Source organism: Ursus americanus, chromosome 1 (assembly GCF_024610735.1).
Source record: "Ursus americanus isolate L20-20 chromosome 1, mUrsAme1.1.p, whole genome shotgun sequence".
Classification (NCBI taxonomy): Eukaryota; Metazoa; Chordata; class Mammalia; order Carnivora; family Ursidae; genus Ursus; species Ursus americanus.
Window position 1 is genome coordinate 71869763 of NC_142127.1, and position 23482 is coordinate 71893244.

At 37.0% G+C, this 23482-nt stretch overlaps 1 protein-coding gene across 14 annotated transcripts in view; it reads left to right on the top strand.

Moving 5' to 3' along the window:
* PLCL1 (phospholipase C like 1 (inactive)) overlaps window positions 1-23482 on the top strand; it is a 335124-nt gene that overhangs the window by 281305 nt on the left and 30337 nt on the right. For all 14 annotated transcript variants that reach the window (XM_087862374.1, XM_087862349.1, XM_087862372.1 and 11 more), the window contains one exon: window positions 770-879. In XM_087862374.1, the coding sequence (XP_087718500.1) occupies window positions 770-879 (110 nt within the window). The remainder of the gene's footprint in view (window positions 1-769; window positions 880-23482) is intronic.

Genomic DNA, 23482 nt, shown 5'->3' on the forward strand with positions numbered 1-23482 from the left:
TCTTTCTTCAAATATTTAAAGGACTGCGCTGTGGAAAAGAGATTAGACTTAGCTGGTCTGGGTCTAGCTAACACCGAGGAGTAAAGGTTCCAGGGAGAGAGACTTTGGCTTGATATCAGTCATAGCCATCCAAAGATGGCATAAGCTGTCCAGAAGAAAGTGTGCTTCCTATTTCTGAGGATGATGATATTTTTTTTAGTATTCAAGCTTGAGAAATGATTGAGCTAAAAATAACTTTAAGGCCATTCCCAAAGCTGAAGTATTTAGTTGTTTCCAGGAACACTATTTATAAAACATCTTTTTATTTTTACTCAACATTTATTGATTAACATTGTTATCCATATGGACTCCAGGGTCTACTGTCAAACCATATGGAGGGTTTATAAGGAAAAGTAAAGTAAGTGCATCTATCACATATGGTTACCAGTCACACATTGTCACACATTACACCATTTCACGAAAAAGCCAGGTAGAAGACAAACAAGACACATGTACCTTATTGGAAGAATTTGGTTCTTAACCTCCTTCTTATGTCTTTATCTGGTGGCTCCTGGCTGTTTAATATGTAATTTGGTCTAATGCATTGGTTATTGTTAGTTTGCCCCTAAAGATAGCCATTGGTAGGGATGAACAGAATGGGAAGGAGCATTTGATTCAGGGTTTTCAAAATTATGAGAGAAGGACAAGAATGGGAATTTTTTTCAGAATAAAATGCCCATTTTTTTCTGAAATTTATACTAAGAATTCTTATATGTTCTTTTTTTCAAAGGGATGGAATTCCACGAGGAACTTCATAATCTAGGGGCGAAAGAAGGCTTGAAAGGAAGAAAACTCAACAAGGCAACTGAGAGCTTTGCTTGGAACATTACAGTATTGAAGGTAAATGAAATTCCCAGGTGCCCTCTTTGCCTTTATTTTTCTTCTGCTCATCTCTCCAATGTGTAGAGAGGCATCAGTTGTTAAATGCAGTGATTGGAATTTTTAAGTAATGTGTGGCCTAATCACCAGGTTCATGCTGTAAGTGATGGGGAGATTGACATACTTTTTGCCATAATAGGGCAAATGAGGTTTGTGGTGGAGACAGAGGACAGGGCGACCTAATTCCACCACCCAGTGTTTTTACTCACATGAACGCTTCTGCTCAAGTCAATATAGCTGTTCTTGTTTGTGGAAAGAATAATGCCAAATGTTGTGGGACAAAGATCCAGCATGAGTGATTTGGAAGAGCTTTAAACTATAGAATATCTGGAGCCACTTAGGATTATTTTATTTTAAGAACAGTCTCTATAAATACATTTATTTTTGCAAATAGTTTCTTGAGATTATGATTTGCTCTTCTGAAAATTGATTTTAGGATTTTGAAATAAAGATGCCACTTTTCATATTTTCTTATGTGAAAGGAAAGATGATTTAGGCAGTTGGAATAATTTATTCCTGACAGTGTGTTGGGAAGAAAACAGCCACAAACAAAATTAATCATTGCTAAAGTTTAAAGAACACCTACTATGTGTCACATACTGTTTTACAAGCTTTTTATAAATTCACATTTTAATACACACAACAACTCAATCCTATTATTATTATTTTTTAAATATTTTATTTGTTTGAGAGAGAGAGAGAGAGAGAGCATGCATGAGTGGGGAGAGGGACAAAGGGAGAGGAAGAAGCAGACTCCCCGCTGAGCAGGGAGCCCAATGCCAGCTCAATCCGAGGACTCTGAGATCATGACCTGAGCCAAAGGCAGATGCTTAACTGACTGAGCTACCCAGGCGCCCCCCAATACTATTATTAATCTCATTTTACAGATGAGAAAACTGAGGCATTGAAAACCTAGGTATGTTACCCAAGACCGCCCTGCTAGTAAATGATGGAGGTAGAGTTGAACCCAGACAGTCTGGTGTCAAAGAGATATATTTAACTTGCTCTGCTGAGAAATGTGTTTATGTGAAAATGCTAGGTGAACTGAAAGATTTATTTCAAATGTTTATTAAAAATTCAGTTCACAAATATTTGTTAACCTCCCACTATGTACCGAGCTCTGTGCTAGGCACTGAGGATCCACAGAGAACAGAAGAGGTGCCGTCCCTGACCTCATGAGTTAACAGTCTGGGGCCAGGGAGTGGGGCAGTGGAAAATAGGCATCATTTGTTTAATGAGCAGGGAGGAGCATTAATATAAGGAGGAGCTTATTTTCTAATATTAGAGTACGACATGGCAGTGTGCATGCTGGTGCAAACACTTTCTGGTCAGCAAATATTTATGTGGGCTTGCTAATGTGCCAATCACTGAGAAAGGTGCTATGGATACAAATATCAAAAGAGTTAATACCTGAGCCTCTAGGGCTAATCTACAAAGGGGAACAGACATATAACTAAAAATAGCCGTCAGTTATTCAATACTTACTATGTGACAAGCACTCATGCCTAAGTAGTTTATATACATTTCCCCTTTCCTCTTTGCAATAATGGGCTGACCTTGCAGCGACTCATGCTGACCCTGGTATGACTCTCCCCATCTCACAGATGAGGAAACTGAGGTTTAGTGAGGTTTAAATTTCTTGCCTTCAGCTAGTAAGTGGCAAAGCAGAGATTTCAGCTCATGCCCATGGTTCTACACTACACTGTCCTCCTGCCTTCCTTAAAACTCAATCCATGTGATTGAGTCTAGTCAGCCTAGTTCAGGGGTGCTGAAGCTGTGAAGCTTCAGCCAAGTTATATAATCCCTCTGAGGGTTGACAATAATATTAGGGTGACAACAATATTAATACCCAGGGTTTGCTGAGAATTAAATGAGGTAATACATACAAAATATCTAAGTCACAGTGCATAAAACTAGACATTCTATATATACACCTATATATGCTATTACTTTAGCCAGGTGAGGATGACCATTGGAGGAACAAGTTTGTTGTTGTTGTTTCTTATTTTATTTAAAAAATTTTAAGGTTATTAATTTTTAAATTGAGATATGATTTCTTATTTCTTTATTAACCTATGACTTAAGGCCATTCACTGTTTTCTGAGGTTGGTTTCTGTGTTTATTTGGTTTAGTGACAGAGGTGGATTGCTAGATGGGGCCGAGCAAATGCTGTACATGTCATTCTAAGACAGACCTTTTGAAACATGACCAATATTTTACGATTATAGCAAATGTACTAGCTGCTGGTGTTTCAGCTTGAGTGCTACAACTTAAATAAGAATAGCGAATTTTTCCGAACTTTTAATATTTCCTTTCCCTTATTGCATTCCGTGGGCTTGTTAATCAGGTGCTCTTTCCACAAGTGCTGAACAAATGTCCTTCTTGAAATTTGGTTTTCTTTCTTTCTTTCTTTCTTTCTTTCTTTCTTTCTTTCTTTCTTTCTTTCTTTCTTTCTTTCTCTTTCTTTCTAGAGGACAGGGGCAGAGTGAGAGGGAGAGAGAGAATCTCAAGCATGCTCCATGCCCAGTGTGGAGCCCAACATGGTGCTCAATCTCATGACTCTGAGATCATGACCTGAGTCAAAATCAAGGGTCGGATGCTTAACCGACTGAGCCACCCAGGTGCCCAGGCTGGGCTCTTTTGGAGACTGCTTAGTCTAATGATCCTCTCTGAGAAGATTCTTCCAAGACTCTCCCTTTATTTTGTATCTTGAATGTGACGCTCTTAATTCCTGCTTTGTTCTCCAGCCTTCCTGTTCATTTTCCAAGCTCCTAACATCTTCCAATAAATGCCCTTTCTTCTTAAATTTTCTAGATTCAATTTATGTTGCTTACAACTGGTTGAGTGAGTAATAATCAAACTTGTAAGACATGATCACTGAATTAGTAGGCTATGGCATGGTTCACTGTAAAATTACGCATTGCTAACTGAAAAGGTTTCCTTACATACAATTTGTATAAGTACTCTCCACTGTCTAGGGGAAGTGAGTGGGAATTGATTAATATTGGTTGAATATGTGGGTTCATGTAGCTAAACATATTTAATCCAATATACTTTCCAACAAGTAAGGGAGAAGCTGGGAAAAATGACAAACGTGCCCCTAGGGAGATGGTGGGTTGGAGCAAGGAGTGGTAGAAAGGGGCACTGGCTTTAAAGCAAATTGAGCTGAGACTAAAAAATAAATCTTTAGTTTATGTTTCCTGCAATTCAGTGTTACATTGATCTAATATTAATAAATGGCAGGGAAGCTAGAGAAAAACTTGCAGTGATAAGGAGATGAATAGCTCTATAATATAATGAATATGAATTATATTTAGTGTCCACATTTTCTAAGCCAGAGATGAGAACTTAGGATCCAGCAAGAAGGCTGAAATCAAAATGGTCGTAGAAGCTCCCATCCGTATTTTTTTTTCCCCTTCCATTCATATTTTAGCACCTTGCATGGGTTCAGAGTAGGACTTGCTTAGCAGATCTTTTGCATTTCCCCACACTTTAGCCATATGCCAATAGCCAACTATAACATTATCCTCCTATCTTTTTATTTCTCTTTCACTGCTGAGCACAAACTCAAACTCCTTAAATAGCCATTGTGTTTATTTGGAGTGGTATGATGAAACATGTCTCCATGACTCAGTCTTCAGTATATTTTCCAGATAATCGTTGGACCAAGATAGCTCCATTTCATCCTACCCTCACACATTAAGAGTTCCTCCCATCTGTCTTTCCTCCATGCTGTCCTTCAGAAATGAATTTTATATGGTAATTAACATAATATTAAAATCTTACAATGGGAATTTTCCCTGTTCTTTAAGTCTTCCAGAAAGAGATGCTACAACTTCACTTGCTTAGTTAACCTATTGTAGTAAATTTTTATTAATTTTGGAAGTGTTTCACTCAGGAGAGGTCTGAAAATCTTTTGGAAGAGAGATATGAATTTATACTATGTCACTGATAAAACACAATGTGTTATAAAGTGGAATTCATTTAAAGTCTTGGACTCCATCCAGAGTGACTTGACTCCTCAAGTATAAGAAGAACTTCATTGTAAGGCAGTTACACCTACAAAACTGAAATTAGAAAGAACCCACGAGTAGCATTTTTAGTGAGCTTTCCCAATATATGTTTTTCTAACTTGGCCTGTTGGCTATTTTAAGGAACTAAATTCCATTATCTTTAATTTTAAAAAAATTGATGAAAAAAATCAATTTAGGAGGCTGGAGATGTGTCAAGTAGAGATAAATAAAAATAATATTGAAAAAATATAACTAGTAAACATTTTATTGTAAAGGAAAATTTATGAAGGTAGTTGGTAACTAGAGCTTGAAAAGGAATAAAAATATTAGAAGGTGGCTAACCTCTTATTTGTTCATAAATTTCATTGATTACTAGTTGAATGACATGATTAAATAAATTAAGAATGAATCATTACTTCATCAATGAGCACTTCTGTTAATTGACATGTACTTATACTTTCCATAGATAGATTTCCAGCTTGTAATTTAATTCATTCCAGTGTGTGTCATAAAAAAAATAAGTTTCTTTTATAGATTTATATTCAGTAGAAATGACTAATCTTTTTCTGCGTAACTTTTTGGCTTTTTATTACTGCTTGAGCCTTTGCTTCTTCTGCTTTTATCTTGGCAACATTTTCATTTTCCTTGGGAAGAGCAGAGGCTGAAGCTTTTCACTTCTCCTTGGGTACTTGTGCTGCTAATGCAGACAGATTCTCTTATTTGGTCCCCAAATTTCAGGCTCTCACATCTCTGGGGACTCTTGCTGCATCAGGGAAATTAAACGAATGTCAGTGTGGTAATATGCTTTTTAACAGAGCCTGCAAACCCACTTGAAGTCCTTGCTCATTGTTGAGAGATAGGAGAAGGGAAACAAGATGATGTGTTATTAAGTAAAAAGGTACGAGGAGAGGCATCCATCTCTGAAAATCTGAATGACAGCAAAAATGGGGTCACCCTCAACTTAGTGACCATAGACATTTTAAATCATTCTTTGTGATGTTGTGTGTGTGTATGTGTGTATCAAATCAGTATCTTCTGGCAGCCATAGTGACTGTGCTCCTGGAGGCTGCTCTGAGGTTATATAAAGAAGGAACATGTCCAGTGTTCTCCATGTTATCTATTGAGAACTTCTCAATGGTGTTTCTGGCAGCTGCTGACTATTGTTGCAGTAGAAGCTGAAGAAAGACTAGCTTTCCTCCTGAGGCAACTCTTTCAGAGAAGAACAGCAATTTATGAAGTCTGAAGAAAGAGGCCCCAAATGATAACAATATATTAATAATAAACTAGTCTCCATATTGACATGACTATGAATTGTTAAGAAACATAAAGCAAAGTAATTAAGAGTGTAGATGCTGAAGCCAGGCACTTTCTAGCTGTGTGGCCTTGGAAAAATCTCCTTTTACTTCTGTGCTTCTGAGTCAATTGGGATACATTGTATTGTGGAAACAAAAATCTGAAAACATCAGTGGCTTAAAACAATAGCTTATTTCTAGCTTGCACTGTGTCCGTCACAAGACACAGCGAGTATCACTTAGGAACTCAGGCTAATAGGAGCTCTATCTAATGCTTCTACAATCCTAGAGGTAGGGAAGCACAAATTGGTTTTAAACACTTCTGCCAAGTAGTGTCATATATTCCTTCTATTTACATTTGACTGGCCGAAGCAAGCCACACGGTCAAATCTGACTCAATGGAGTGGGGCAGGTGTATATTTTCTCAAGGAAAGGGGAAGATTTGGGTGACTATAATGAGGTTCCTCAGCTACACCCACCTCATAGAGTTATGTGAGGACTAAATGAGTAAATATATGTAAAGTGGTGTCCAGCATATAAAAAGTACTGTATAGTTGTTATTTTTATTATTAACAATTAGCATTCACTGCTTACAATAAGCAGTTAAGTGATTTTCACACAACATCTTAAGTAATTTTAAGGGTAACCCTGTAAAGTTGCTGTTACTGCACCCATTTTATAGATTAAAAAACTGAGGCTTGAGACATTAAGTAACATTCCCATTGGCATATGGATATTGAGTGATGGAGCAAGGATCTAAATCCAGAGCCCATGCTGTCAGCCCACTATCCTCTACTGTTGGAATATTGACAACACCATAATAATGATATATTAACTGAGTGCTTTTTATGTGTCAAGTATTGTACTGAGTGCTTTATATTTATTATCTTATGTGAGTAAGTGTCCTGTCCAGATAACATGAGAATTCCAGTCACCTTGGCAGTGTATTCCTACAGTGCAGAAAGGTACGTTGAAAGAGTGTCGCTTCGGACCACCAATTCTCCCTGTTCTGACACTACATTCACCAAGCAGCTCGGTTCTCAACTTGGCTTCCCAAGTATACTTTTCTGGTGGAGATGGAATGGATTGACCAAGTGACATAACTAGTCCTATCTGCCTGGAAGTCACATTTCTCTTTGTAAATGAGTCAGTTAACTTCCTTTTTCACCAGCCCATCTCCTATGAGCTTGGACAGTGTGAATCAGCTCCCCAGGGCCTGATCACTCTGGAGCATTGGATGTAACTGAGCCCTTGGACAGATACCACTGAGATTAGGAAAGCAAAACAAAATAACAAAAATACCAAAGCCCAGGGCCCGACCCTGAACCCACCCTGAGAGCCCAGCCAATCTCCTCCTGTTTCTCTTGGACAGCTACACTGTTCCCTGGCTTTCCGTCTAGAGGTTGCCAGCCTTCACAACTTGATGAGGTAGAGGAAGTTTTAGAGCTAGGCCTCCAGCAAGAGCATTGCAAAAGCCATACTCCTTTTTCTATTCCTTCCTCAGCCCACTCCTCTGCACCCTCAACTCTACCTCTCAGGTGCCTAGTCTGTCCTTTATCACCTAAGCCTTTAGAGCAGAAATCCTGGAATCTTCTCCTTTGAATAACAAACCTGAGACGATTTAGAAATGAGCGGTGAAGTCCCCATTAGGTAAATTCCTCAGGCTTTTACTGAGAAGAAAAGAGACTGACAGGCAAAACTGAAGAGCCTTTAAATCACCAATCCTGATAATTGAACTTTCAAAGAGTTTTAAACAAAGCTTTTGATTCTGAATAGAGACTAGGCGCGTGCGCACACAGAGTTTTTAATTCTGGTAAGTCTAAGGAAAATACTTTCTAATAATGCATACAAAGTAACAAAATTTTGGGCTGTGAGTTCATATCTATTTTATTTTAGAATTAATTATCTAAGAGTTTAGACCTGTAGGAAGTTGGACATGAGTCTAAAAATCTGCAACTAGTATAATCTTTAAAAATTAGATTATCTGGGGGCGCCTGGGTGGTTCAGCCGTTAAGCGTCTGCCTTCGGCTCAGGTAATGATCTCAGGGTCCTGGTATCAGGCCCCACATCCGGCTCCCTGCTCAGCGGGGAGCCTGCTTCTCCCTCTCCCTCTGCCTTCCGCTCTCCTTGCTTGTGCTCTCTCCCTCTCTCTCTGTCAAATATATAAATAAATAAATCTTTAAAAAATTAGATTATCTTTCTCACCTAAAGATGAGATCAGATTTTATGATAGCTGGAGTCCTTCTATGTCTTCACATTTTTATGATTATTTGTCATTTTCAATCTTTCTCTGCACTTATCTACATTCCATTGTTTAAACACACTGATCCTGTCCTCACTAACCTATCGATAGTGTAAATCTCTGTACTTGTACTTATACATCTTTTCTTTTATGTCTTAATCCCCCTCCTTTGTTTTGTTTCTAACGAAGCCCTAATTACACTCAGTTTCTGTTCTCACTTCACAGACTCTCAGTGCAATGTCCCCCCACTGCTGTATTTTCCCTTCCTGATGGCTCTTTCCAAGTAAGATGATCTATACTTACCATCTTTTGGGAATTTTTGTTTCCCGAGTTTTTTTTTTTTTTTAATTGTGCTAAAATACATAGAGCATAAATTTTGCCATCTTAATTATTTTTAAGCAACAGTTCAGGGGTATTAAATACATTCATAGTTTTGTGCAACCATCACCACCATCCATGCCCATAACTCTTCTCATCTTGTAAAATGAAATTTGGGATCTACTAAAAAATAACTCAGCCCCTGAAGACCACCATTCTACTTTCTGTTTCTATGATATTTTAACTACTCTAAGTACTTCATAAATGTGGAATCATACGGTATTTGTCTTTTTTGGTGACTGGTTTATTTCACTTAGCATAATGTCCTCAGGGCTCAGCCATGTTGTAATATGTGTCAGAAAGTCCTTCTTTTATATAGCTGAATAATATTCTGTTGTATATAAATACATTGTGTGTTTTACATTTATTTATATATTTATTCTTATTTGTTTTATTTTTTATTTTAATTCCAGTATAGTTAACATACAGTGTTATATTACTTTCAGGTGTACAGCATAGTGATTCAACAATTCTATACTCTGTGCTCTTCGAGAAAAGTATACTCTTTAATCCCCTTTACCTATTTCACCCATCCCCCCATTCACCACCCCAACCATCAGTTTGTTCTCTATTGTTAAGAGCTTACTTTTTGTTTTGTCTTTTTTTTCTGTTTGTTTCTTAAATTCCACGTATGAGTGAAATCATATGGCATTTGTCTTTTCTCTGACGGATTTATTTTGCTTAGCATAGTACTCTTTAGATCCATCCATGTTGTTGCAAATGGCAAGATTCTATTCTTATTTATGGCTGAGTAATATCCTGTTGTGTGTGTGTATGTGTGTGTGTATCATATCTTCTTTATCCATTTATCTATTAATGGACACTTGGGCTCCTTCATAATTTGGCTATTGTAAATAATGCTGCAAAAAATATAGGGGTGCATATATCTTTTCAAATTAGTGTTTTCATTTTCTTTGGGTAAATGCTCAGGAGTGGAATTACTGGATCATAGGGTACTTCTATTTTTAATTTTTGAGGAAACTCCATACTGTTTTCCACAGTGGCTGCACCTGTTTGCATTCCCACCAACAGTGCACGAGGGTTCCTTTTTCTCTACATCCTGTCAACACTTGTTGTTTCCTGTGTTTTTTATTTCAGTCATTCTGACAGGTGTGAGGTAGCATCTCATTGTGGTTTTGATTTGTGTTTCCCTGATGATGAGTGATGTTGAATATCTTTTCAAGTGTTTGTTGGCCATTTGTGTCTTCTTTGGAGAAATGTCTATTCATGTCTTCTGCCCATTTCTAATTGGATTATTTGTTTTTTTGTGTGTTGAGTTGTATAAGTTCTTTATATATTTTGGATACTAACCCTTTATTGAATATATCATTTGCGGATAACTTCTCCCTTTCATTAGGTTGTCTTTAGGTTTTGTTGATTATTTCCTTTGCTGTGCAGAAGCTTTTTATTTTTGCTTTTGTTTCCCTTGCCTCAGGAGACATATCTAGAAAAATGTTGGTATGGCCAGTGTCAGAGAAATGACTGTCTGTGCTGTCTTCTAGGATTTTTATGGTTTCAGGTCTAACATTTAGGTTCTTAATCCATTTTGAGTTTATTTTTGTGTATAATATAATAAAGTGGTCCAGTTTCATTCTTTTGCATGTTGCTGTCCAGTTTTCCCATACTCTTTGTTGAAGAGACTTTTTCCCACTGCATGTTCTTGCCTCCTTTGTCAAAGATTAATCGTGGGTTTGTGGTTTTATTTCTGAGCTCTCTATTCTGTTCAATTAATCTGTGTCTGTTTTTATGCCAGTGCCATACTGTTTTGATTACTATAGATTTGTAGTATATCTTGAAATCTGGGATTGTGATACTTTTAGTTTTGTTCTTCTTTTTCAAGTTTGCTTTGGCTATTCTGGGTCTCTTTTGGTTCCATACAAATTTTAGGATTATGTGTTTTAGTTCTGTGAAAATTGCTGTTGGTATTTTCATAGGGATTGCATTAAATCTGTAGACTGCTTTGGGTAGTGTGGACATTTTGACAATATTTGTCTTCCAATCCACGAGCATGGAGTATCTTTCCATTGCAGTCATCTTCAATTTCTTTCATCAGTGTTTTGTAGTTTTCATAGTATAGGTCTTTCTCCTCCTTAAGTTTATTCCCAGGTATTTAATTCTTTTTGGTGCAATTGTAAATGGGGCTGTTTTCTTTCTTTCTTTCTTTCTTTCTTTCTTTCTTTCTTTCTTTCTTTCTTTCTTTCTTTTTTTTTATTATTATTATTTATTTATTTATTTAACAGAGAGAGCATGAGCAGGGGGAGGGGCAGAGGGAGAGAGAGAAGCAGACTCTCTGCTGAGCAGGGAGCCCAATGTGGGATCATGAGCTGAACTGAAGGCAGCACTTAACTGACTGAGCCACCCAGGCACCCTGGGGTTATTTTCTTAATTTCTCTTTCTGCTATTTCATTTTAGTTTATAGAAATGCAATGGATTTCTGTATATTGATTTTGTATCCTCTGACCTTACCAAATTCTATCAATTCTAGTAGTTTTTTGATAGAGACTTTAAGGTTTCTATATATAGTATCCTGTCATCTGCAAATAGTGAAGCTTTTATTTCTTCTTATGAATTTGGATGCCTTTTGTTCCTTTTTGTTATCTGATTGCTATGGCTAGTATGTCCAGTACTATGTTAAATAAAAGTGGTGAGAGTTGCCCTCTTTGTCTTGTTCTGGATCTTAGGGGAAAAGCTCTCAGTTTTTCACCATTGGGTGTGATGTTAGTTGTGGGTTTTCATATATGGCCTTTACTGTGTTGAGGTATGTTCCCTCTAAACCTACTTTGTTGAGGTTTTTTTTTTTTTTTTTTTTAAATCATGAATGGATGTTGTACTTTGTCAAATGCTTTTTCTGCATTTACTGAGATGATCATATAGTTTTTATCCTTTCTCTTATTGATGTGATGTATCACATTGATTGATTTGCAAATATTGAACCACCCTTGCATTCCAGGAATAAACCCCACTTGATTGTGGTGAATGATTATTTGGTTTGCTAATATTTTGCTGAGGATTTTTTTTTTTAAATCTGTATTCATGAGATATTGGCCTATACTTTTCTTTCTTTTCTTTTTTTTTGTGTTTTTTTTTTTGTTTGTTTTTTTGTTTTTGTTTTTGTAGTGTCTCTGGTTTTGGTATCAGGGTAATTCTGGCCTCTTGAATGAATTTGGAAACTTTCTTTCCTCTTCTATTTTTTGGAATAGCTTGAAGGAAATTGGTTTGGATTCTCTTTAAATGTTTCATAGAATTCACCTGTGAAGCCATCTGGTCCTGGACTTTTGTTAGTTGGGAGATTTTTGATTACTGCTTCAATTTCATTGCTAGTAGTTGATCTGTTCAAATTTTCTATTTCTCCCTGATTCAGTTTTGGGAGACTATATGTTTCTAAGAATTTATTCTTTTTTTTCTAGGTTGTCCAATTTGTTGGCATATAATTTTTGTAATGTTCTTTTATAATTCTTTGTATTTCTGTGGTGTCAATTGTTATTTCTTCTCTTTCATTTCTGATTTTTTAAATTTGAGTCCTTCCTTCCTTCCTTCCTTCCTTCCTTCCTTCCTTCCTTCCTTCCTTCCTTCCTTCCTTCCTTCCTTATGAATCTGGCTAAAAGTTTATCAATTTTGGGGAGGGGGGTGGGGGAATGGGATAGGCTGGTGATGGGTAGTAAGGAGGGCACATATTGCATGGTGCACTGGGTGTTATACACAACTAATGAATCATGGAACTTTACATCAAAAGCCAGGGATGTACTGTATGGTGACTAACATAATATAATAAAAAATATTATTATTAAAAAAATAAATAAACTCATGTTGTCTTAAAAAAAAAAGTTTATCAATTTTGGTGATCTCTTCAAAGAACCAGCTCCTGGTTTCATCAATCTATTCTATTGTTGTTTTTACTTCTATTTCATTTATTTCTGCTCTAATCTTTATTTTTTTCCTTCCTTCTACTGGTTTTGGGTTTGGTTTGTTCTTTTTCTAGCTTCTTGAGGTGTAGGGTTAAGTTGTTTGTTTGAGATTTTTCTTGCTTCTTAGGCAGGCCTATATTACTATAAACTTCCCTCTTAAAACTGCTTTGCTGCATCCCAAAGATTTTGGACCACAGCGCTTTCATTTTCATTTATATCCATATATTTTTTGATTTCTTCTTTGATCTTGGTTGGCCCATTTATTGTTTAGTAACCTGTTATTTAACCTATGTGTATTTGTGCTCTTCCAGATTTTATCATTGTGGATGGTGTTTAATTTCACTGTGTGTGGTCAGAAAAGACGCGTGGTTCGACTTCAATCTTTTTGAATTTGTTGAGACTTGTTTTGTGACTCAGTATGTAATCTTTTCTGGAGAATGTTCCATGTGTACTTGAAAAGAATGTATATTTTGCTGTCTTAGGATGGAATATTCTGAATATATCTGCTGGATCCATTTGGTCCAATGGGTCATTCATTTTTTAAAAAGATTTTATTTATTTATTTGATAGTGTCTGAGAGAGAGAGAGCTTGAGAGAGCACAAGTAGTGGGAAGACCGAGGGAGAAGCGGACTCCCCTCTAAGCAGGGAGCCTGATGTGGGGCTCGATCCCAGGACCCTGGGATCACGACCTGAACTGAAGGCAGACACTTAACCGACTGAGCCACCCAGATGCCCCCAGCCCCCCTGGTGGGGCATTCAAAGCCCCTTTTTCCTTGTTGATTTTCTGTTTGGATGATCTATCCATTGATATAAGTAGGATGTTAAAATCTCCACTATTATTGTATTACTACTGATTAATTCCTTTATGTTTGTTGTTAACTGCTTTATATATTATGTAACTCCCATGTTGGGTACATAAATATTTACAATTGTTCTATCTTGTTGTTGGATTGTTCCCTTTATGATTATATAGTGTCCTTCTTTGTCTCTTGTTACAGTCTTTGTTTTAAAGTCTATTTTGTCCAATATAGGGTTTCTTTCATTTCCATTTGCATGATAAATGCTTTTTCATCCCTTCACTTTCTTTTCTTTCTTTTTTTTTTAAGATTTTATTTATTTATTTGAGAGAGAGAGCAAGAGAGAGAGAGAGAGAGCACAAGCATGGGGAGGGGCAGAGGGAGAAAGAGAAGCAGACTCCCTTCTTGGCAGGGAGTCTGATGTGGGACTCAATCCCAGGACCCTGAGATCATGACCTGAGCCAAAAGCAGACACTTAACTAACTGAGCCATGCAGGCACCCTCATCCCTTCACTTTCCATCTGCATGTGTCTAAAGGGGTCTCAGATGAGTCTCTGGTAGGCAACATATAGATGGGTTTTGCCTTTTTACTAATTCTGTCACCCTATGTCTTTTGATTGAAATGTTTAGTCCATTTACATTCAGAGTATTTATTGATAGATATGTACTTATTACCATTTTGTTACTTGTTTTATAGTTGTTTTTGTAGTTCTTCTCTGTTCCTTTCTTCTCTTGCTTTCTTCTCTCACAATTAGTTGGCTTTTTTTAGTGTTATACTTGGATTCCTTTCTTTATTTTTTTAATGTCTATTATTGGTTTTTGATTTGTGGTTACCATTTGGCTTGTATATAACATCTTATGCATATAGCAGTCTATAATTAAGTTGAGGGTCACTTAAGTTTGAATTAATTCTTTACTCTTCTCTCCATCAGTTTTTATAATATGCTATCATACTTTACATCCTTTTATTTTGTGAGTCCCTTACCTGATTTTCATAGATATACTTAATTTTACTGTTTTTGTGCTTCTTACTTTTCTTACTCCTACTTATGGGTCTTTCCTTTCCACTCAAAGAGTCCCTTTTAACATTTCTTGTAGGTCTGGTTTAGTTTTCATGAATTCACTTAACTTTCATTTGTCTGGGAAACTCTTTATCTCTGCTTTTATTCTGAACGATAGCCTTGCTGGATAGGGTATTATGGGCTGCAGGTTTTTTTCCTTTAGCACGTCGAGTATATCATGTCACTTTCTTCTGGCCTGCAAAGTTTCTGCTGAAAAATCAGCTTATAGCCTTATAGGGTTTTCCCTTGTATATAACTGTTTTCTTCTCTCTTGCTGTTTTTTAAATTTTGTCTTTATCACCACCTTTTGCCATTTTAAATTACTCTATGTCTTGCTGTGGACCTCCTTGGGTTGATTTTGTTGAGGGCTACTGTGCCCCCTGGATCTGGAGTTCTGTTTTTTCACATTTGGGAAGTTTTCAGGTATCATTTCTTCGAATAATTTTCTACCCCTTTTTCTCTCTCTTCTCCTGGGGTCCCTATAATGTGAATGTTATTATGTTTGATGGTATCGCTAAGTTCCCTAAGTCTGTTTTCATTTTGTATTATTATTATTATTTTTTCTCTCACATTTTCATCTGGATAGCTTTCCATTTCTCTGACCTTTAGGCTGCTGATCTGTTCTGCCTCCTCTTGTCTACTATTTATTCCATATAGTGCATTTTAAATTTTAGTTATTGAGTTCTTCATTTCTGACTGGTTCTTTTTTATGTTTTCTCTTTGTTGAGGGTCTCACTGAGATCCTCCACTCTTTTCTCAAGTCCAGTGAGTATCATTATGACATTACTTTAAATTCTCTATCAGGCATACCACTTATCTCCATTTCGCTTGAGTTTCTTGCTATGACAGTCCCATTCTTTCATTTGAGACATATTTCTCTGTCTCCTCATTTTGCCTAATTCCCTCTGTCTGTATCTTTGTATTAGGAAAGTCAGTTGTGTCTCCAGTTCTTGAAAGTAGTGGCCTTATGGAGAAGCCCTTTAGTGCTCTGCAGTGTCCCCTGTTCACCAGAACCTGGCACTTGAAGGCTGTCTTCTAGTGTGTTGTGTGCACCCTGCTGTTGTGGCTGAGCCACTTTTTCCTTCAGTCCAGTTGTCTGCAATTGTTCTTTTTGCTCACTATGGGCAGGGTTTTGTCCTTGGGTGGTCAGTGGGCCAGTCTGGGGCTGCTTTGGGCTTGAGCTGAGTCAGACCAGGCATTTGCTAGAGATGCAGTAGTGCTTCCCCTATGCTGTGCCCTTAGAATCTTTTGTTGGTAGGGGTGGCCTGCAGTCAGACCAGATATCTACCACCAGCCCACTACCTGAGCTGCAGTCTGACCGGTGTATGTGGTTATCTTTCCCTTTTCCCAGGGCAGGCATTACTTGGAGTGGTGCTGGCCCCTGTTGGGGCTGTTTGCACACTGCCAGGCTTGTGGCTTGCTTTGGATAAGCTCAAGCCAAAACCAAATTGGAGGGGGTGGAACTGCAGAAACACACAGGAGCAGGGTGGGAGTGTTAGCAAGGTTTGTGCTGGTGTGTTGTGGGAGGAGACCTGAAGCAGAAGCCTGGCTGGAGTGGGTGTGTCTGCAGGGGAATGCAGGGATGGGGTTTGCACTATTAGCAAGTTAGGTAGGGAGTGTTTGCTCCATGTTGATTCCCACACATGGCTGTGTGTTTAGGTTGAGTAGTGGGGGAAGGAAAGAGCTAGCTTCTTTGTTCCTGGAGCTAGCTCCCAACATCCCTGCCTCTCCACCACATGTTCTGAGATTGGTAAATACATCTCCTTCCCATATACCCCAGGCATTTTTCAAAGTGCTGCTTCTGCACTATATCTCTGTGGGGCTGTTTGTTGTGCTGTCTTTTTAAGGGCGGGGACTCAGTTTCCTATTGCCCTCCCAGCTTTCCTATGAGCCTGCTAATCTTTAAAGTTCTAGATTTGAAGTCTCACTGATTGTAAGAACTCATGAAATTTGGCTTCTCTAGTTTTCAAAGGCAAATGTTATGGGTATCTTCCCTTGTGGGCTCTCCAGTTTGTTTCTCTCCCCTACCCATGTCCATGTCTTTCCTCCCCCCTGTAGACAGTCCTGGGTCTCCATTTAGCTCCCAATTGCATCTCTGCCCTTCCCACCCTCTTCGATGCAGGCTTTTCTCTATATTTAACTGTGGAGAGTTTGTTCTGCCAGTCTGCAGGTCTTCTTCTGGGTTATTTACACTGATGCGAATATTATCTAGTTGTATCCATGGGTCAATGTGAACGTAGGGTCTTCCTACTCTGCCATCTTCCCTGGAAGTCCTATAAATACCACATTTTGCTTATCTGTTCATCTGTCGATGGACACTTGGACACTTTCATGTGTTAGCTTTTGTGATTAATGCTGCTATAAACATGGATGTACAAATATCTCTTTGAAACCCTGATTTCATTTCTTTCAATTCTTTGGGACTCAGAAGTGGAATTGTTGGATCATATGGTAAGTCTGTGTTTAATATTTTTGAGAAGCCATCACCCTCTTTTCTACATTGGCTGTACCATTTTACATTCCCACCAAAAATGCACAAGAATTCCAATTTCTACACATCCTTGCTGCTTATTTTCTTTCTTTCTCTCTTTCTTTCTCTCTCCCTCCCTCCCTTCCTTCCTTCCTTTCTCAGTTTCTCTCTTTTATTCTTTCTCTCTTCCTGCCTTTCTCTTTCTTATAGTAGTCATCCCTATAAGTGTAAGGTGGTATCTCATTGTAGTTTTTTGGTGTGCATTTTTCTAATGGTTAATGATGTTGAATATTTTTTCATGTGCTTATTTGTCATCTGTGTATCTTCTTTGGAGAAATATCTGTTCAAGCCCTTTGCCCATTTTTGAATTGGATTGTTGCTTTTTTTTTATTATTGAATTTTAGGAATTCTCTATATATTCAGGATATTAATCCTTTATCACATATATGACTTGCAAATATTTATCTCATTCTGTGTGTTGCTTTTTACTTTGATGAATATTGTCTTTTTGATGCACAAAGTTGAAAATTTTTCATGAAGTCTAATTTGTCTATTTTTTCTTTTGTCTGTGTCTTTGGTGTCATATCCAAGAAATCATTACCAAATCCAGTGTTGTGAAACTTTGCCCTGTGTTTTTTTCCTAAGACTTTTATAGTTTTAGTTCTTTTCCATTTTGAGTTATTTTATAAATGTCCAACTTAATTCTTTTGCATGTGGATATCCAGTTTTCCCAAAAGCATTTGCAGCAAAAACTATCCTTTTCCCATTGAATGGTGTTGGTATCCTTGTCAAAAATCATTTGATCATATATGTGAGGGTTTCTTTCTGGGCTGTCTATTCTATTCTATTGGCCTATATGTCTGAGTTTCTGCCAGTACCACACTGTTTTGATTACTGTAGATTTGTAGTAAGTTTTAAAATTAGGAAGTATGAGGGGTGCCTGGCGGGCTCAGTTGGAAGGATATGTGATTCTTGATCTCGGGGTTGTGAGTTTGGGCCCCACATTGGACGTAGAGATTACTTAAATAAATAAATAAATAAAAACCTTAAAAAAAATAAAATCAGGAAGTATGAGTTTTCCAGCTTTGTTTTTCCTTTTCAAGATTGTTTTGGCTATTCAGAGTCTCTTGAGATTCCACATGACTTCGGGTGGCTTTTTCTATTTCTGTAAAAACATCATTGAGATTTTGCTAGGGATTTCTTTGAATATGTAGATTGCTTTTGGTAGTATTGACATCTTAACAACATTGTCTTCCTGTTAGGAACTTTTGCAAACAGAATGATCTCTTATCCTTTCTTGCATTTTGCAAGGCTGTCCTGTAGTGAAAATACTCAAAAAACATTATAGAGGTTCTGATAATTAAATTCAGTTTATAATTCAGAGTTCTTCTGCTCTGGAAATATGTAGTATAGCTGTTAAACTCTGTAAGTTAAGTGCTCTGTAGTAAAAAGTAAATTGTATAGCAAGGACCACATAAGTAATTGCTATCTCAAGACTAGCCAGCTAGCTGTGTATTCATCTGGTCAAAAACGTACCTAACAACCTGAAGAATTTCTTGTATTGTTAGGTTAAGTGTGCCTAAAAGCTAATGAAAGGAATGTTGTGTATTGACCCGGTCTCTATCTTCTTTAGGCTATATTAATTTTTCAAATTTTCATTTTATTTTTTAATTTATTTAAATTTCTTTGCCAATTGAATGTTTTAGAAATAATGTTTGAATGTTGGCAAGTACTTATGATATTTGTCATGCTGGAAATATTTGGTGACTGCAGTTGGGAAGAACAAACTAGTGACGATGCTAATATTGAATGTCTCACTCTAGCGGTAACTGGTTTAGTCTTACTCAACCTAGCAAGCCCCAGACTCACCTGAAATCTCAACCAGATGCCTTACAATGCATGCCATTTATCACCAGGAAGAAGGTGGCAGGTGAGATAGAGTGAATGGATTAGTCCTAGAAAAACAATTCTAACCATGTGTCAATACCATTTTTATACATAAAAGAAAATATTATTAGGCCCTATGAAGTGAAGAGTGTACATTTAGAAGGTGTAACAGCTATTCCTGGAATTTCATAGGCTGAATTTGATATATTTATACTCAGATTAGGTACTTGAAAAGGTGTTTCAGACACATTTTTTAGAACCTTGTTATTCTTTGTCTTATTAAGGCAGAATAAAGACCTTCTTATTCCATCTCAAGACGCTGATTTAATTTATTTTCACTTTAACATTTATAAATAAGAAAGTACAAAGCATAAAAGAGTCTTCTAATCCATAAATTAGCAAACTGTAATTTTGTTTGTTTGTTTGTTTTGTTCCAGTAAAACCACATTCATCCATTTAGTAAATATCTATAAGCCCTTACTGGGTGCGAGGTTTTGTACCTGGGAATGTACTAGTGAAGAAAAACATGGTCCCCTGGTCTCATGGAGCTGACAGTCTAGTGAGAGAGGCAGACATTAATAACCACACACTGATTATTAATTTTTTCACCATGATAATTACCATGAAGGAGAAGTTGCATGGCCTTGTGAGACTGTGTGATGGGATTTGACCTAACAGTAGAGGTTGGGGAAGTCTTCCATGAGGAAGTACCATTTGAGCAGCAAGTAAATATCTTTAGCATTTCATCAATTCCAAAACTCTGCCTTGTACCTTGATACTTGAGTATGGTTGCCAAAACAATCTGAAGATAATGGTGAAAATAAAACAAATCAAAGCAAAGATGTGCTGCATCTCCTCAGCCTGGTCTTGGGAGTTCTAAAATGTCTGCCTCACTCATTTAATTACCACTCATTAGCATCATAGCTATTTGTGGTTATATCAAATCTGGTCATGAGTCATGTTGTCAATTACAAGTGAATTTAATCACCCATCTTCTACAATAATAATCTGGAGCAATGTTCTGTGTTCATGTGTACCTACCAAATGTATTCGACAGCTTGTAGTTGCAGGGGAGGATGTGGAAAGGTTGGTTTTTGAGAGTTTTCTGTGATTTCAAGCTGAAAAGATGCAGAAAGAGAATTATATAATGTACAATATTACTGTATTCATGTTAGAAAAAGCAGTAGATTTTTTAAAAAGGAGTCTAATTAATGCATCTGTAATTTAAAAAAGTTGCGAATGTAAAGCATTATTTCAAACAGCTCTTATTCAACAGTCTAGGACAGTTCAGGTGGAATGTTAATGCTTCTTAGCAATAAGCAGGCTGGTTACGTGGTGTCCAGATTTCTGCCTTGGGTGGCTGCATCCCAGCTGTGCTGCCCAGGAATTGAGTAGAGATAAAAGCTAGGCTGTTGACATGATTATGGAAGCACAGACCACTTTACTTTATCTCCAGTGGAACTAAATTTAGTGTCTCTCAGAGTTACATTTTTTTTTCCAGATGAAAGCTGCATTTTATAATGATTTTGAATAATTCAAAAGTGGCAGGATCTTAATGAATAGATGTATCATAGACCAGAGGACTTGGTTTCCACTTGTGAGGTTAGCGAAGGTCTTAGTTTTCTCACAGGAGAAGTTTCTTTAGAGAAAAGTTGTTTCTTACACAGTCTCTGTCTAAGGTGAGTTGTAGCTGAGGTGAGTTTGATGTCTCCAATGATATAAGTGGAAAAAATTGGTAACAAAAGTGTTTCATTCTAGTTTCTTCTAGCCCTTTTGGTTTTTCAGACTCAGGCTCTTCTTCCCACGTTACTCTAGGGAGAAGATGGGATACATCGATCTAATTTCCTTATTCTTAATTCAAATCAGAGCAACATGAGCTCGCTTCTCTGAATGTATATGCAAGTGTGGTATAGAAATTGTCATTCATGTAAAAGCAAATCCAGATTCAGGTAAAGAAAGATTTTATTTGAAAGGTTTATTGCAATATGAGGAAGGGGACCATTGCAAAAAAATAGGGAGAGTGTTTCTTTCATAAAATCTGTAAGCTTCTCAAAGATCAGGCAAAAAGGATTTTTCTTTTTTGTCCCTTGGGAGGGGCAAACAAGGCTAGAATGAACCGGGTATGGGGAGTGAGTGACCGGGTGTGTGATCCTAAAAGACTTTTAAGGTGCTGTCTGCCAGCTCTGACTGGGGGAGGGTAAAGTTCAGGGGCCTGAAGGAAGCAGAGAAACCTAACTAAAATTGGGCCAAATCAGGGAGGCAGGTATTTTGTCTAGATTGGTTAAGGGGTTCAAACAGTTCAGCTAATCATTTCTGAAAGGGAATCTGGAAAGTCTGTGTCTCGCCTCAGGATAGGTAAACATGGGGGGCACCTATGAGTCTTATCTAACTCATAATGGGGAATGGTGGTTATTTGCAGTAAACCATTTCCTAGAACACAAAAAGGTGTGGGATTTCTTAACATCCCTGTTTTCCAGGAGCACAGGGCTCAGGGTAAGTTTAACAATGTCAACATACAAACCTACATATATAAATATGTATATAAAAACATTCTATGTGTTTGGATATATATACACACATATATACCTATCTGTAAATGTAAACATATAAAGGACAATTTAGGTTAAGAATAATGAAATTGGATGTTACTCTTTTAAACCATATTGAAGAGGTCATGATGGGTAGTAAGAATATTTCTCTCAGTCCAGAGGTGGTTATCTTCCAATTTAATTAGACTTCTCTTATTTCAAGTAGATCCAGTGTGCTCAAATATACATCATGTATGAGATTATATACCCAAAGTAACAGACCACCAGGGAGGGAGTGGGTGACAAGGGAGCCTTTTTTTCCTCCTTATTTTCCACTTCTTGTAAAACAATTTTGTATTGTTAATCACCCCCCATATATTTGTGATAGTTTCAGCATTTGTAATAGATGAAAGCACCTATTCATCAAAGCAGAATAGTTAGGAACAGAATTTTCCTTTTAAGGAAAAATCCTTGGCTTGATGAAAAGGTTATAGATTTTTTAAAAAAGAAATCCCTTTGGATTTTTAGAAGTAACTTTAGATTCATAAAAAATTTACACATAACTGTTCAGAAAACTATTTGAATAAGGCAAGAAACGTTCATCGTTATCAGTATCAGTATCATTATATTAATGCTTTGAAAGAAAGTAACTTCTGGAAGGAAAAAACATCACAAAACTATGACTTAGGATTGAGTCTTAAACTTTTGATTATCAGATGATTTCATGGAAGGGTTATAAAGTCCTTAGGTAGAAGCGGCTTGCTTTCAGAGACAACCAAGACTATAGATTTTTTTCTCACTGAAGAGAATTCTTTGGTATGCAGCAAGATACACTAACCCCTCATGATTTGGTTTGTAAATCTGCCAGGACAAAGCTATGTGTTCTAAAAATAATCAAACTCTTTGAGTATTTGTTTAAAAGATACTATTCTCAATGGACTTTTGAGTCAATGGACTCAGGGATGGAAAGTTCTTAAATTGCTTTACAATGTATTGCAGAATAAAAAGATTGCAATCCAAATATCTCAGAGTTATCCCTTAATCATCAAGAATATTGTAGATTTCCCAGCTGTCTGCTACCAAGCAGCTGGGGGAACAACGAGAATAAAATTGGTTTGTGGGCCTTGGCCTGAGAGATATTAATCTCTTGGGCCAAAAAGAAGTTCCTGATCAATTACTAACAAATCTAGCTTCAGAAAGTTGAGCTTTTTATCTTAAACATGCATTAAGAGATGTATTTCTCATATACATTTAAAATATACTAGATACCCTAAAATTCTGGGCTGGGTTTCAGCACTTAATTCCAATCGCCTTGGGTCAGAAATGTGGGTTTGTCTCACTGTAATTTTCTGTTTCTCCAGATTTAGTTGAGTTTCACTTTTTTTTTTTTTTTTTTTTTTTTTAGGCAAAAAATATACAGAGAGGAAAGGTTGACTGTTTTAGAGTTACTTGTGTTCTCTGGTGGTACATTATTACAGCAGTAGTTTATTCCTTCACACTGCATGAATGAGTACATTTTGAACAGCTGATAGAATAGTCATATTGACACTTGAGAGCTATAGACAGTTTATTTGCTGGTGAAATCATGGCTGGTTGCACACCATTTCCTCCATTCCCTTACCTTCCAGATGTTTCTTTACACTTATTATACATGTTGCAGAAGTGGCTCTTTTGTTTATTGTGGCTTTGATATTAACCAAGAAACTAATATCCAAGGCTGCAAAAAATGAAGCTGGCATGTAAATCCATGTGAATGAAAAGTGTGTTTTAATAGTAACTTCGTCCTAATATTAAATCTGAATAAATGAGCCTAAAGATTCTTAACAATGTATATTGTGTATCCTCTGAGTCAGCCCATGGAGTCTTTTCATGTAATCTGAAACCAGAGAGGTAAAAAAGCCACAACTTCCTTCCTGTTCTCTTTTATCTGTAGTACATTTTTGCCTGGGAGAGGAAGAATGTCATTGAAAGGAACAATTATATGTATATA